The 15,692-nt window shown below is 47.4% G+C and overlaps 3 protein-coding genes across 3 annotated transcripts; all 3 read left to right on the forward strand.

Moving 5' to 3' along the window:
• The first annotated feature begins 372 nt into the window (after positions 1 to 372).
• Positions 373 to 1,666, forward strand: LOC117866286 (cold shock domain-containing protein 4). The gene has a single exon (XM_034750465.2). It carries the CDS (start codon positions 485 to 487, stop codon positions 1,232 to 1,234), a length of 750 nt encoding a protein of 249 aa, XP_034606356.1. The 5' UTR covers positions 373 to 484; the 3' UTR covers positions 1,235 to 1,666.
• A 3,184-nt stretch (positions 1,667 to 4,850) lies between these two features.
• Positions 4,851 to 9,699, forward strand: LOC117862550 (glutamate--tRNA ligase, chloroplastic/mitochondrial). Its single transcript, XM_034746046.2, has 12 exons — positions 4,851 to 5,258; positions 5,695 to 5,816; positions 6,106 to 6,288; positions 6,429 to 6,547; positions 6,645 to 6,693; positions 6,793 to 6,894; positions 7,095 to 7,197; positions 7,333 to 7,396; positions 8,180 to 8,294; positions 8,527 to 8,627; positions 8,804 to 8,960; positions 9,207 to 9,699. Exons 1-12 carry the CDS (start codon positions 4,886 to 4,888, stop codon positions 9,435 to 9,437), a joined length of 1,719 nt encoding a protein of 572 aa, XP_034601937.1. The 5' UTR covers positions 4,851 to 4,885; the 3' UTR covers positions 9,438 to 9,699.
• A 916-nt stretch (positions 9,700 to 10,615) lies between these two features.
• Positions 10,616 to 14,094, forward strand: LOC117846067 (bifunctional protein FolD 4, chloroplastic). The gene is made up of 5 exons (XM_034727172.2): positions 10,616 to 10,978; positions 11,327 to 11,652; positions 12,282 to 12,518; positions 12,603 to 12,770; positions 13,512 to 14,094. The coding sequence occupies exons 1-5, from the start codon at positions 10,771 to 10,773 to the stop codon at positions 13,680 to 13,682; spliced, it is 1,110 nt and encodes a 369-aa protein (XP_034583063.1). The 5' UTR covers positions 10,616 to 10,770; the 3' UTR covers positions 13,683 to 14,094.
• The last annotated feature ends 1,598 nt before the right edge of the window (positions 14,095 to 15,692 follow it).

The following is a 15,692-nucleotide window of genomic DNA, read 5'->3' on the forward strand; positions in this document are numbered from 1 at the left end:
ATAGGCGACGAGATCACCAATCGCGAGGAGGAGCACGAGCGCCATTCACCCCCGTGTATACCGGATCCAACTGTCCATCCGTGCCGGGCCCACGCGTCATAATCCTCAGCAACCAACAACAGAGCTGGCGCTGCCGCGGGCTGTCGATCCAGTCCAGTCCAGTCCACCCCGTCCGCCCGACCGTGCCCCTGCCAAGTGGGCCACGCCGCACGTGAGACTCGCGGCCGGGCCCCACCCCGCCAGTTCCCGCCTCCGCGCCTGCGCGCCCCTCCCCGACCGTCCACGCGCATCCTCCGAGCGATCCCAGCCGTCCGATCCGCCCTCCCTCCCTCCTCGTATGCGCCGCCCTCCTCTATAAATATCCTCTCCTCTTGCCGAGTCCACGGATCGAGCAGATAAGATCGAGCTCGGGGGAAAAAAAATTCTCCTCCCATCAAACTAACCCTAGCACCAGGCAGTTAGGGTTTCGAGCGATCGGGCGGAGATGGCGGCGGCGGCGAGGCAGCGTGGGACGGTGAAGTGGTTCAATGACACCAAGGGCTTCGGCTTCATCTCCCCCGAGGACGGCAGCGAGGACCTCTTCGTCCACCAGTCGTCGATCAAGTCCGAGGGCTTCCGCTCCCTCGCCGAGGGCGAGGAGGTCGAGTTCTCCGTCACGGAGGGCGACGACGGCCGCACCAAGGCCGTCGACGTCACCGGCCCCGACGGATCCTTCGTCAAGGGCGGTTCCGGCGGCGGCGGGGGAGGCTTCGGCTCCCGCGGCGGGACCGGATCTGGCGGTGGCGGCCGCAGCTACGGCGGCAGCTGGGGCGGCGGGAGGAGATCCGGCGCCGGGGTCGGCGCCGGCGCCTGCTACAAGTGCGGGGAGCCCGGCCACATGGCTAGGGACTGCCCCAGCGCTGACGGCGGCGGCGGGTATGGCGGAGGCGGCGGCGGCGGCAGTGGATGCTTCAAGTGCGGGGAGCCTGGCCACATAGCCAGGGACTGCCCCAGCGGCGGCGGCGGCGGCTATGGCGGCGGTGGCTACGGAGGAGGCTACGGCGGCGGCGGCGGTGGTGGTGGCGGCGGCGCCTGCTACAACTGCGGCCAGACCGGCCACATGGCGAGGGACTGCTCCAGCGGCGGCGGCGGCGGCGGCGGCGGCGGCCGGTTTGGCGGTGGCGGCGGCGGCGGCGACCGCTCCTGCTACAACTGCGGCGAGGCCGGCCACATCGCCCGCGACTGCCGCGCGTGAGGCGGATCAGATCGGATCGGCATCGCGCCACTACTACCCGGTGGTGGTCGCCGTCTAGATCTCGCCCAAGCCTCTCACTCTTTATGTCTCGTTCGTCGGAGTATTGCTTTAGTTTTGCCGATCTGGGCCCGAGCGCCCGCCTCCTTGCTATAGAGGAGCCAGCCGCCTTTTTTCTTTTCGTTTCGCTTTGGATTTGGTTCGGTTTCGTAGGGGAACTGCTCTGCTCAGTTATCATCGTGTGCTTGGTGAGTCGTCGTCGTCGTTGTTCGTCGTCAAGGTTTAAGAAGAAGTTTAAGAAGTGAGAGATGGATTGGTTCTGTGTCGCTGAGGGGATGACAAAATCTGCCTCCTTTTTTTTGTGCTTTGCTGCTCCAGATGGAAAAGATTGTTATCATTATTAATCCTTGCAGTACCTGCAGTGCACTGTGTTTATGATTTGCTCCATTTTCTTGCATGATGGTTTGTGAGGATTGGTTTGTGATGTGCATGGCGAAATGCTTGTGGCAGTGGTTAGGCCACTGTGTTTATGATTTGCTCCATTTTCTTGCATGATGGTTTGTGAGGATTGGTTTGTGATGTGCATGGCGAAATGCTTGTGGCAGTGGTTAGATCACAGTCAGTAACATAATCCTCTGTTCTTGTGGTACTGGACTGCTGGTTTGCTGCAGCTGAATTCATCTGGCTGGAGCTGGATGTGAGCGAGAGTGATGATGCTGTGCCTTTGCAACAACAACAAGAGGTTGTTTTGTTTTGTTGTGTGGTTACAGTGGTGGAGGAAAAAAAGGTCTTCTGCTCGTGTCGTGCGTGCGGTTTAGCTTTTTGCTGCATCATGGAATCTGGGTGACACGGGTGTCAGTTCGGCCATGGCCGCCTGCCTGGTGTCATGTTCTCTTCTGTCTTCTGTCTGGGGGCTTTAGCTTTACTCTCTCTCTGATAGGCTTTTTACCCTGCTTAGTTAATCGTTTGGCTTGTTGCCCTGCTTGATCCATTGCATTCCACATTTCCACGGGCGCCATGACTCTGTTCTTGGCTTAACTTAATCCAGTTTGAATCTTAGGACCAAATAAAGCCCCACTGCCTATGGCCATATGCATTTGTCAAATGGTACCCTTGAGATGCCTCCTTTGGCAGTGCAGAGCACGAGGATTAACAAGTGCTGTACTGATCGAGTTCGTTTCAGGATTAACATATTGCTGGATGCCGGCTTAGATGTGTGATTATTATACCTTCGTTGGAGCACCCCTGCTTTTGTCGGGTGGCTACTGGTTGTAGTGGGCGTTCGATCCGCACTTGAAAATTGAAGTGGTCTGATGCCTATCCATCCTCTATGCACAATGGATGGTTGATAATTGTGCTAAGCCCATGTCTACGAACCACCGAGTTTATTCGCAGCTCATTGTATCATGTTGAATTGAATGAATGTCACATAAGATTCTTTGTTTTTTTGACATATCAAGGATAGAATGAGGACTTCATTCTTCTGCATTCGTCCGTATTTTTACATAAGATTCTTCTTTGAACCACCGAGTTTTCTTGCACTGCCCAACACTACGTCCTTGTTAGGATATCATTTTTCTTGCACTGTAGGAGGGTGAAATGTAGTGTCATCACCAATCGGTGGTAGAGTTATTTCCTCACTTTGGCTCTGTTCGCTTCAGCTTATAAGCCGTCTGAAAAGCTGAAACGGCTGATTTGTTGTGAGAGGAAAACACTGTTTGGTGGCTGATAAGGAAAAGCTGAAATGGCTGATTTGTTGTGAGACGAAAACACTGTTTGGTGGCTGATAAGTTGGCTGAATAAGCTGAAGCGAACAAGCCCTACACGCACGTAGCATAGCATTACGTTCCCACTGCTCCGGTACACTTGCAACGCCCCCAAGTGTTTTCCTTCAACTATACGATATTTTCCGTGACGCTATCAAAGCGGCACCACGAAGGAGGCCGTTGGGGGTTATGGTTTCAGGGTTAGGTTAGTAGAGTTGTGGAGGGCATCCTACTTTCTTCCGAAGCAGAAACTACAACCGCGATATTTTTAGATGTCCATATTCTGTATGGGTGTTGCATTACGTTTCCACTATTCCAACGCACTCGGTGACATCTCGAATTATTCCTTTCTAGCATACAATTCGTCGTGGTGCTGTCCTAAAGTGTTTCCCTCTGGGTGCACAATTTTGCCGTGCTGTTACCTTGAAGCGTCAGCGCACAATTTGTCATGACGATGTCGAAGCGCCACTACGGGGAAAGAGGATGCAGGGGTTAGGATCTTAGGATCAAATTACCGATGTCGATGAGGTAAAAGGGACGGTAATAGAGACATAGGTTTTGGAGTGAGCTAGGTTAGGCCCCGTTGGATGCAAAATCAGATTCTAAGAATCTGGATTCTGAGAATCCATAATCTGGCTTCATAAAATTCGAGGTAAAATCTGTCCCGTTTGGAAACCGGCCAAATTTTGGATTTTGGATTCTCAAAATATCTGGTCATCCAAACGGGGTCCTAGTGTGGTCGTAGATTTTAGGGTAATTTGGATATTACTGTAGCTGATAAGAGAAATGAATATATTGATTAAATCCGGATGGAGGGAGGAGTAATTGGTAAAGGCGGGTTGGTCAGCAGCCTTGCTTGCTATAAATGGTGGGTGGTGTGTGGCCGCGGCTGAAGCGTGGCCGTACCCTTTCCCCCTGGCGGGCAAGCAAGCCGTCGGCGCCGAGGCCTGCAGCTGCAGCAGGAGGAGGGGGAGGAGACTGGACCGGAGGGCCGCGTGTCAGGCGGGTCATGTGCCGCTACCTGAGCCCAACTGCACCGCCGGCTGGTGGCGACACTCGTGCGTCCCGTGGGCCGTCGACTCCTCCGTCCTTCCCTCCCGCGACCTGGCGACGCTGTCCCCCCCCCCCCCCCTGCCTCTCTCTCTCTCTGCTGCCTCCGTCGACGCGACGGGCCGGCCGATCCTATCCGCTGCCTCTCTGCGCGCCCGTGCTCTTCCTTCCAGATGTGGGAAAGACAAGGAGAGGGAGGGAGGGAGAGCCTGTACGCGCCAGTAGCCAACGCTCGGCTTTGTTTGACCACTCACTCCCCCGGACACCGGTCACCCAGTGCTCCAACAGTAGCTAGCAATTAGCAGCACAAGTAATGGCTGCTTCCTTGTGCTAGCAATGGGGGTGGCGTCGGTTGCCAAGTGGATGATGGACATGATTCCTCTACTCAGCTGCAAGAAAAAAGAAAAAGAAAAGTGCACGCAGGGAAATATGCTCACCTCGCCTTTTCTTTTCTTTTCTTTTCGTTTCTTTTCAACAACCAGCGCATCGCATTCGCAGCTAGCCAGGGGGAGAGAGATGCACGCGCATCGATATGTCTGGATGGATGATGAATCTGTGCCCGATCGATCGGCGGGCAGGATTATATTCCTCCCATCCCACACCCTACCAATTGGTCGAGCTGCCAGAGGGGCCCACATGTCAGTCACGCACCTACCTGCCGCAGCTGGGTCTCGTCCGACCATGGTCGTGGGCCACGTACGGCCGGCCCGCCCGCCTTCTCGTCTCGACTGGGCCCCCAACAACGCCCCAACCTCCTCCTCCCTCCTATCCTCCAATCCACCACCGTGCTCTCTTCTCATCTTTCTCCCTCGCTATCCCCCAATCCTCGTCGTCAGAGATGGCGGCGACCACGCTGCTGGCGGGCTCGCCGTGGCTGCGCCTGCGCCTCCGCGCGGACGCGCCCGCGCGCCCCTTCGCCCGCCACATCCACCTCGGCCGGGCCCTCTCCGCCCGCGCCCGCGTCCGCGCCTCCTCCGCCGCCGCCGACGCTGAGCCCGCCGGCCCCGTCCGCGTCCGCTTCGCGCCTTCGCCCACGGGCAACCTCCACGTCGGCGGCGCCCGCACCGCGCTCTTCAACTACCTCTTCGCGCGCTCCAAGGGCGGACGGTTCGTGCTCCGCGTCGAGGACACCGACCTCGAGCGATCCACCAGGAAGTCCGAGGAGGCCGTACTCGCCGACCTCGCGTGGCTCGGACTCCAGTGGGACGAAGGTCGACCTCTCTCTCTTCCACCGCGTATTTCACGGTCCCGGATCGCTTGTCATCTTGTTGTTCGGGAGCCTTAGCTTCATGTGGTTGACGCATTTCGACCTCGTTCGTAGTCCTGCAATTGGAGCACTGTCCTTGACTTGATTACTGCATCGTAGGTTTAGTTCTGCGCCTGGTGCCGCGATTCTTAATGCTGTTATCATAACGCCTTCTGCTAGTCACATCTACTGTGGTGGGTCTAGGAGTCAACCTAAGTCGAATTCTGTAGGTGCAGAGGGTCAACTTGTTTGGTGAATTGGTCTCTGCTCGGTGACTCAGATGCTTTAAGAAACATTGGTTGCTAAGCATATGATCCAACGTTAGAGATGTTAATTCTTTTTTTTGTAAAGCAATGCTACGCGCACAACGGTAGAGGAAATGACTTGGCGTATATGGTTAGGTCCGGATGTTGGCGGGGAGTTTGGGCCTTATCGCCAATCAGAGCGGAATTCGCTGTACAAGCAGTATGCTGAGAAGCTTTTGGACTCTGGTGCGGTTTACCGCTGCTTTTGCTCCAATGAGGTATCATTCTCTTCTTGCATGACTTGCATGATACATGTCTTATTAAGCGCTGATGATTTCTATGATCTCCCTTCCATGTGCTGTTCGCTCTATTTGTGAACAATGAACTTAGTTCTTCTAAAAGATTTTTGCAAAGCATTTCATCCATTATGTTCTAGAGAAAGTTCTTAGCGATCAACTTTATCATGATTCAAACTGGAATAACTAAACTTGAAGTCATTGACATGACTTGCAGTAGTTTCTACTACTCATATGTTGTCTGGTTTCATAATCGTTATCATTACTTCAGGAACTTGAGCAAATGAAGGAAGTCGCGAAGCAGAGGCAGCTTCCTCCTGTATACATGGGCAAGTGGGCAACTGCTTCAGACGTCGAAGTGGAGCAGGAGCTAGAGAAGGGGACACCTTACACTTATCGGTTCCGTGTGCCAAAGGAAGGGTCATTGAAAATTAATGACCTTATTCGTGGAGAGGTAATACTGAAAATTCCAGAACATAAGCTTTGGCAGTACCATGCTATTGTACTACCTTTAAGGTTGCATTGATGATAATTGCATATTGTTAAAACTCAAAAGTGATATACATGAACTGATCAACGGATAGTTTCATAAAGGTCAGTTGGAACTTAGACACGCTGGGTGATTTTGTGATTATGAGAAGCAATGGACAACCTGTGTATAACTTCTGTGTGACGGTTGACGATGCTACCATGCAAATCTCTCATGTTATCAGGTAGTAAGGACTAAGGAAAAGCAATCTTGTTTCAGTCTTTCTTTTGAACGGTCTAGCAGACTAGCACCCTTGTGATGACTACCATGTTTTCTTACAGAGCTGAAGAGCATTTACCAAACACACTGCGGCAAGCTCTGATTTATAAAGTAATTTCCTCTACCTGCTTTTATCTTGTATACCATGATCTGTAGTATTGACCCTTTAAAAGCAATCTCAACATAATATGCCGTTATGATCTGCTACAGGCTCTTGGATTTCCAATGCCTTCATTTGCCCATGTGTCACTTATTCTCGCTCCTGACAAAAGCAAACTGTCAAAACGTCATGGAGCTACATCTGTGGGGCAGGTAACTAACTGATCATTTACAAGGCCACTTGTTTATCTGCATCAGATTATTTGATTGCGGCAATGCTCTTAGTGCTCTTCTCTATTCATTTGTCTTTATTGTTGCTGGTTGTAATTATTTTCAAATCTCACATGTTTCCTAACGTCATCTCCTTTTAAATGGTATATAATGAAACACAAAGCTTCTTTTTCTTTGGACAGTATAAAGAGATGGGCTATCTACCTCAGGCAATGGTAAATTATTTAGCACTATTGGGCTGGGGTGATGGTACTGAAAATGAGTTCTTCACTATTGATGATCTAGGTTAGTTCTCAATAATTCATTCTATCAGTTTTACTCCCCCCCCCCCCCCCCCCCCCCCCCCCCCCCCCCAAATGGTCAACGATCACTTGTTTAGTAATTCATTCTTATTATTTTGGTGCTGTTTTTCATTTGCAGTTGAAAAATTCACTATCAATCGTGTCAATAAAAGTGGAGCAGTATTTGATGCAACAAAATTAAAGTAAGCCTATTTTCCAGTTTCTCTTTGTTAGAGATTTTGGGGCTGCTTGGTTGCCCGCCTCCGATTGCCACACCGCACTTTGCGGCTGCCACAAAAAGCTAGGCCAGCACTTGGATTCTGACAAAGCTGCGGCACGCCACAGCATTTTAGTTGATTTGCGGTACAAATTTTCGCTACAGCTGCGGTGCCGTTTTTGTCCGCCAAAGCTTCAGCACGCCGCAGTTACGGCGTGGCAGACTATGGCTGGGAAGCAAGCAGCCCCTTTGCAACAGAACTGTCAGGATGCTAGAATTGCTTGATATATTCAGTGACACTGATTTAACCTAGGGGTTTGCTGCCCCTTAATCTTTGGTAACTTCAAGTCATATAATCAGGTTTTGGTTATATGAGAACTATAATTATGAGTTATGATGAACTTGCTCGGAGGCTATTTCATGGAGTCCTAAATAAGCTGCCTGAGAGTACCTATGTCAAATGAGCTGAACTGGACAGTTGAGCTAAAAAGCCGCTAAATTCTAGAGTCACTTTCAAGATATTGAACCACTTGATTCATAAGCTGTCTAAATAGTATGAGCTAAAAGAGATACGCTCAATGCACGTTTTGTTGTCTGCTCTCTGTTGTGTGTTGAAGCGCATTAAACTATATGCTAATATTGACACATAGCATTCACTTATTGCCACATTTTTTATACTCTCTTGGCCTGTTCAGTATTCCCTTTAAAAGGTGCGATCTCTGTGTGCTTCACCATTATATTTTGATACTGAACTTCTGTACTTTTCTAGATGGATGAATGGACAGCATTTAAGATCATTTCCACCAGATGAACTCATCAAGGCTTTAGAAGATCGGTGGAAGAAAACATGCATTCTCCAAGAATCTGAAAGTGGTTTTGCTAAGGTAAAATTCTCTCTCCCGTGCACCTGGGGTGCCTCTATATTGGAAGTACATGTTAAAGGGTTATATATGCCAAAGCATCCAACACACTATTTGGTTCCAGTAGCAGTTCTTTTTGACAATTACTATGGTAAGCATAATAAAGCTACCAAGAAGAGAGTAATTAGGATTATATGCTATCTGAAAAGTTACTTCTTAGGAAAACACTAATTTTGCTATACACAACTGTACTCAGGAAGCTGCCGAGCTTTTGAAGGATGGTATTGATCTGATAACAGAGGCTGATGCAGCTCTTACAAATTTGTTGTCATATCCCCTTCATGCTACTTTAAGCAGGTTCGTAAAAACAATATACTGGATTAATTTTATTGGCTTGTGGTTCCTGTTTTATTCCCTACAGCTTCCTTGCACATGGTTGGCAATGTGGTCATCTTGATAAATTCCGATGATTAAGTTGTTTGTTGTGCTTGGCCAGCTTCACTAAATGAACTACTCGTGTTTGTATTCTCCAGTGATGAAGCTAAACCTGTGGTGCAAGACAAGATTTCCGAGGTTGCTTCGGGTCTTATTTCTGCATACGATAGCGGTGAACTCACTCAAGCACTAGCTGAAGGCCGTGATGGTTGGCAAAAGTGGGTGAAAGGTTTTGGCAAATCTCTAAAAAGAAAGGTCCGTTGTGACTCTGTAACTTCCTTTTTTCTTCTGTTGTGCTTTTGACTTTGTTACCACTGGATCGGTGACTTCTTCTGCAAGTGACCTGTCTCACCTGAACAATGATGTCAGGAATCATGAAATTGCAGCAGAATCATTTGATGCAAACCTTTACAGAGAGTTCTAACAAGCTTTTAGCAGCAAACTTATTAGTAGCAAACATTTGACACGCTGTATCTTTTTCTTGCATCCATCTGTGACCAGGGCAAAGGGCTCTTTATGCCGCTCCGAGTACTGTTGACCGGGAAGCTTCATGGGCCTGATATGGGTGGCAGCATCGCCCTTATACACAAAGCTGGCATCTGTGGAGCGGTGACTCAGTCGAATTTTGTAACTCTAGATGAGCGGTTCAGGATTCTCAAGGAGGTTGACTGGGAATCGCTGGTGAAGGAGCATGAGTCCCCTGCTGAATCAGCTGTCCCCGCTGCTTCATAGAAGATAGATCGTGCTTGTAGGTGATTGTATCAGTCAGTGGTGAGTTTTGTTACGGGCAATGTTGAGCCTGAGGAGTTTTGCCCATTTTTCCTGTATTTTGGCTGACTGGAGCTCCACCCAGTGGCAGTTCAGTGGTTAATAATGCGGAATTTTGATCTTAGGTTGATTCTGTAATGGACAATGTTGAATGATTAGGTGAGACGAGGATCTTGTTTTCTAGATCTTCATAAGGGCCGCCCTTTTTTGGCGTGCTGTTCCTAAACATGGTATGAGAATTAGTCTGGGCCACGAAGGATTGAATTACTGTGTTCATCGCAAGAGCTGAACCTTGTTTCTCTCATCTCGGTGTGGCATGCTTATGAAACCAACCTTTTCAATTACCATCAGCTGGCCAAAATGTTAAACTCTGTGTGTGTGTGTGTGGGGGGGGGGGGGGGGGGGGGGGGGGGGGGGCGGGTGGGGCGGCCGCTCGCACCACCGGCAAAACGCTCACGGGGAGGGCGCAGCCGGTTGTTTTGAATCCCAAAATGCATGAAATTTGTCTGCCCCATCCACCTATCTTTTAATCTAACTGTCCACCTTCTACATCCTCCTGATCCCTTTCTTTCTTCCACTTTACATATAACACCATTCTATTGCGCGTGTTCACGTCACTTCATTTTAGTTGGTCATATTTTCACACCCTAGTATCCTACCGACTAATCATCTCTACCCCACCCACAATAATCATCACCGCCGAGTCAATCTTCCTTCCGCCAATCTCTACTACCTATACACTCACCATTTTTACTATGGAACCGGTCTATCTTACGTTAATCCTTGCATGGTTTATGCACCCACCAGCCACCTCTATCGTCGAGCTGATTTTCCTTCCGATTATCTCTCTCTATGTCATCGTGTCACCAAGGGAGGCTCGAATCTTGCTGGAATATAAGGATCTCTATGTCATCGTCTCATCGAGGGAGGTCGGATCTTCCAATATCCATGTCATCGTCTCATCGAAGGAGGCTCGGATCTTATCAGGATATAAGAAAACAAAGAATAGAGAGAAGAAAGAAAACTTATTATTGACGAGAAAGAAAACACATGATATCATTAGATTTCATTTTTTTTCTTGATTACTTCTCGTTACAGATAGATAGACCTTAAACCCTCGTAGACCCTTGTTATTGTGGTGCTTGGAGAAGCGTGCCACGCTACACAATTTGTGCCCCCTCTTTCCGCAGGCAACTTTTTGCGCTCTCGCCTATTCTTCCCCAGCGAAAACCTCGCCGCCGCCGCCGCCGCCGCCGCCGCCTCGTCCCCCGCAGCGTCGGGGCCCTAAACCCTAGGCATGGCGTCCTCCATACTCTCCGACTGCTCCTCCGCCCGCCTCCTCCCTCTCCGCCGCGCGCTCCTCCCGCAGCGGGTGCCCCGCATCCGCCCCTGCCCGGCTCTAGCTTCCTCCAGGCGCCTCTTCGCCGCCGCCCGACCGCAGCTGCTCCCGCGCCCGCCCCGCATGGATTCGGTGCCCGCCGCCGCCGCCTCCTCCGCTGAGTCAGGTGCGCATCCTCAGGCATGCTAACTTCAGATGATGTTTCCACCCCCGTACACTTGATACGCTAGTGTGTATTGTCTTCTGTCGAATTTTGGGCAAGGATTGTGACGTGGGGGAAGGTGAAAAGCCTTTAGATAGATTCTGCTAGTGTGGAGAAATTTAGGTGATGCTAAAAATGAAACCGAGAATTTCCCTGGAAGGAATGGCTATTTATCAGTTTAGATGTAGCAATAAGTGAAACGTCGAAACGATCAATATTGTTCTGGCATGTGTAAGATTTAAATATTTATTTAAATCTTACACTACTTTGTGTCACCCTGACTATATTTTTTTTTGTTATCTTCACGTGTAGCAACCGTCGCAGCTGATGCATCTGCCAAAGTGATTGATGGGAAGCTAGTGGCGAAGCAAGTGAGAGAAGAAATAGCTGTTGAGGTCACCAAGATGAAGGATGTGATCGGCATAGTGCCTGGCCTGGCAGTCATTCTTGTTGGATCAAGGAAGGATTCACAAACTTATGTGCGGAACAAGAAGAAAGCGTGTGAAGCGGTTGGTATAAAGTCGTATGAGGTCAACTTGCCAGAGGACAGTTCCGAGGAGGAGGTTATCCAGCACATAGCAAGCTTTAATAGTGACCCATCTGTGCATGGCATCTTGGTTCAGCTGCCGTTACCTCGGGTGAGTTTGCGATTGTGGTTACTCTATTGGCTACTGTAGCTATATAACCAACAAAATAGGAGTCAAGAACTGCATTTTGCCTCCTAACAACTGCCACCTGGAATATTCACGTTTTATTTTATTTTGCTTGTTAATGATTGTCTACCTGGACAGTATATGGCATAAGAGGGTAATATGTTTTATGCGTACTATCCGGTTAAATCTTCTTGAATGGTAGAGTTTTGCAACAGAGTCCAAATGTTTCCATGTCTTGTCTTGGAAGTGTTAAAATCAGCCCTCTGGTTAATTGATTGAACGGCAGAGTTTAACAATAGAGCCCCAAATGTTTCCAACTTTCCATTCACTGATGTCCTTGAAGTGTTAAAAGTAGTCCTCTGGTTAATTTTGAAAAAATAAACTTAGGATGGTACACTGTCTAATGAGTCGTGTATTATGTGGTGTTGCAAGTAAGTTGTCTTCATTCTTAGCAGTATCGTACTCTGTGCAGAAGCTTTAACTTTATTTGCATGCTACTAGATACTACATTAGTTGCAGTAGCAAATGTGAGAACATTTTTCAAGTGCTTTTAGTATCAAGGAGTACATGGCTTTCATCAACCAGTGACATTTCTGTTGTGAAATTATTTGCAGCATATGAACGATGAGAACGTTTTGAATGCTGTCAGTATTGAAAAGGATGTTGATGGCTTTCATCCCCTGAACATTGGACGACTTGCGATGCAAGGTCGAGATCCATTCTTTGTTCCTTGCACCCCAAAAGGATGCATGGAGTTGCTGCACAGATATGGAGTTGAAATAAAAGGGAAGAGAGCTGTCGTAATCGGAAGAAGCAATATTGTTGGGATGCCTGCTGCATTGTTGTTGCAAGTATGAACTGATTCTTCTTTATTTCTAATAGTTGGAGCAATTTTATTGTGGTGTTCAATTAATCCATCTTTATATGTTTATCAGAAAGCAAATGCAACTGTCAGCATTGTGCATTCACAAACTAAGAACCCTGAGGAAATAACAAGACAGGCGGATATAATCATCGCAGCTGTTGGAGTTGCGAACTTGGTCAGAGGGAATTGGATAAAATCTGGAGCAGCTATTATTGATGTTGGCATCAACCCAGTTGATGTAAGACACCCTTTTCATAAATTACTAGTAGCATATTGCTATTTTATGTTATTTCTATCGTTTTCTTGTTTGTGTCACTCCTTTTGGGTTTCATCTCTAGTTTACCCCTGCGCTTGGGGGACTTGAAGGCTTTACTGTTGTTCTGAATACCTTTACCTTTTTTTTTCTGTCTGTTCATTTGATGTTCAAGAAATCTAGTGGCTTTAACGGGATGCATATTTCTAAATGGGAGCAGAAGACTGTATCAACTACAAATTCCAGATACTAGATTTTATGTGATCTACATGACCTGCTGATGTACCTGTGATTTTGTTTTAGTTTCTTTGTTTTTCCTGGGCACCTTTGTTATTACATCTGGTTCAGATATGCAGAACTTTTACATTTTGGGATTTGGTGGTGGGGTGGGGTGGGGGTTCCACTGTCTTCCTGTCATCGATCAAATCTAGAAAGGGCCTACTTATTCTTGTGGTCCCCCATTCAGAATTCATTTATTAATACTTAAATTGGCTTCTTAAATTTATGAGCCCCATGTTAGAGTGTTCCAGGTTATATTTCTTCACATTGTATTATATGCATGTGCAGCATGTGATGATCAATCAATTAATACTCTTTATATTGATTTGTCCTATCCATGAGCCATCTTTCAGTGGCTATTGCCTCTTTTCCAAGCCCTTTGCGGCTTCATATTGCTTTTCTTGCTTGATATGTTTACTAATGATTTACTGATTGGGAATGCTGCAGGACCCAGAAAGCCCTCGGGGTTATAGGCTCGTCGGAGATGTCTGTTACGAGGAGGCCTCCAAGGTTGCTGGAGCGATCACACCGGTTCCTGGTGGTGTTGGGCCGATGACCATTGCAATGCTTTTGTCAAACACACTTGAGTCAGCTAAAAGAATCCACAATTTTAAATAACTGCAGAATCCAACAGAAAGAAGTTTGGATGGGTGCCTAACGTTTGATGTAGACTACAAGCAAAGGGTTTGCTCAACTGTTTTCTGTGTCTTCTGTTGGACCAGAAAAGTGCAACAGGAGCCCTAAAAAAATAAATTTTGACACAGATGAGATATGTATCCCGGCTTGATACAGTATTGTATTTGATAATGTGCCATGGAACCATACCTTTGGCACCAGTAGAATCAGGTGAATCTGAGATGTCAGTAAGTCGAGGTGTCAGTAAGCTGGGATGAATGTTGCTGCATGCATCAGACCAAATCAGCAAAATTTGTTTCCATGTCTTGACTGTGACTGGTGGGTGCCATTGTCGATGTGGGATAATGCTGACAAGCGCTCCAATCTAATCTGTCCAGTTGGATCCTGTATTTTATTAGCTGTCTGCACCCATTTTTTTATGTGTGGTACACTGCACTGCACACACATGATGGTGTATTTGGTTCTTCCCAACTGCTCCCTTCTCACAGCTGGATGGGGTTTGCTGTTTGTTTATGAGAATTGTTTGTCAGCCTGTTCGCTTCAGCTTATCAGCCATCGAACAGTGTTTTTCTCTCATAACAAATTAGCCGTTTCAGCTTTTCAGCCGGCTTATAAGTCCAGCCGAACAGATCGTGTCATGTGAATTACTAGTACTACAATTTTGAATCAAATGGAATGTACGATTTAGACCGTGTCATGTGAATTACTAGTACTACAATTTTGAATCAAATGGAATGTACGATTTGTGTGGCGTAGCTCTTGGTCTATTCATTAAGGCACCAGCCAAATACGCGCTATTTTTATCTTGTATATGCATCATGATTTCAAAGTTTTAAACTAAGCATTATCCGTAATCTTAGTTCATACATCATAGCAGATGGATGTCCAGCGCTGGAATCTTCTTCTGTGGCAACAAACAAATCTTCTGGACATTCTCGATGGTGTTACCTGCTGGTTGTTGGATACAGTACGTATACGTAGTACTCCCTCCGTTCCAAATTGCAGATCGTTTTAATTTTTTTAGTTCATATATATTATTATGCACTAGACGTACACTATATCTAGATGCGTGAACCTAAAAACTAAAACGACATACAATTTGAAACGGGGAGAGGAGCATCTTTTATGCTGCAGAAACGTTTACCTAAACGCAGTGGCAGTTGAGTCGTTCCCTGGAAGAAGAAGCAAGAATGCCTAGCGCCTAGGTGACCCCAAATGAAAGGCACAATAAAATAAATTGTGTGTATTGTGTGGGCAGTTGGTAGGTGACCCTAAATGAAAGGCACAATAAAATAAATTATATGTATTGTGTGGGCAGTTGGTAGACACATATAAAAGGAAAAGATTGGGATGATTAGGGAAAAGACATCATCAAGAGGAGGAGACAGTAGGGCAGTTGGAGAATGCCCTTAAGTAGCATTTGGGAAATGGCTGTGGCTTAATGGCTTTCGTTGCTGAATATACGTCATCTGGAAGCATGCATTCTAGCCTATCGTGCCTAGGTATCAATATCGTAATGTTTCCACTTCTTTTAGATGAAAAATCTCAAGCGAACGGCGCGCATTGAACTCAGAAAATAATTGCCATCCAGAATCTCCAATGGCGAGTGAGATCTTTTTGGAAAGAAGGAAAAGAAAAGAAAAGGAAAACTCACCTTCCTACGTAACACTATCATGCGTATAAGCTCTTCTACAAATTTTAAATGGGAGATATGAGGATGTGATGTGTATCCTATATCACGCCTTGTTATTTTAATCTTGCTCCCACATCTAATATGAACTGTATATGATACGGACGCTCGAATAATACATTGTTATCTCTATCCCGACATTTTTCTCGCTATATTCAACCAAACTTGTCGTCGAATTTACTTCCACTCTCAGCGTGCTAATTTGCTTATCCGTGGACGCGTATTTGCACCGATCATCCCCTCTCACACGGATGGATAGTGCCCTATTGTTTCGCCTCCATGTCTACTATCCTCCTCCATTG

This window comes from Setaria viridis, chromosome 1 (assembly GCF_005286985.2).
Source record: "Setaria viridis chromosome 1, Setaria_viridis_v4.0, whole genome shotgun sequence".
NCBI classification, from domain to species: Eukaryota; Viridiplantae; Streptophyta; class Magnoliopsida; order Poales; family Poaceae; genus Setaria; species Setaria viridis.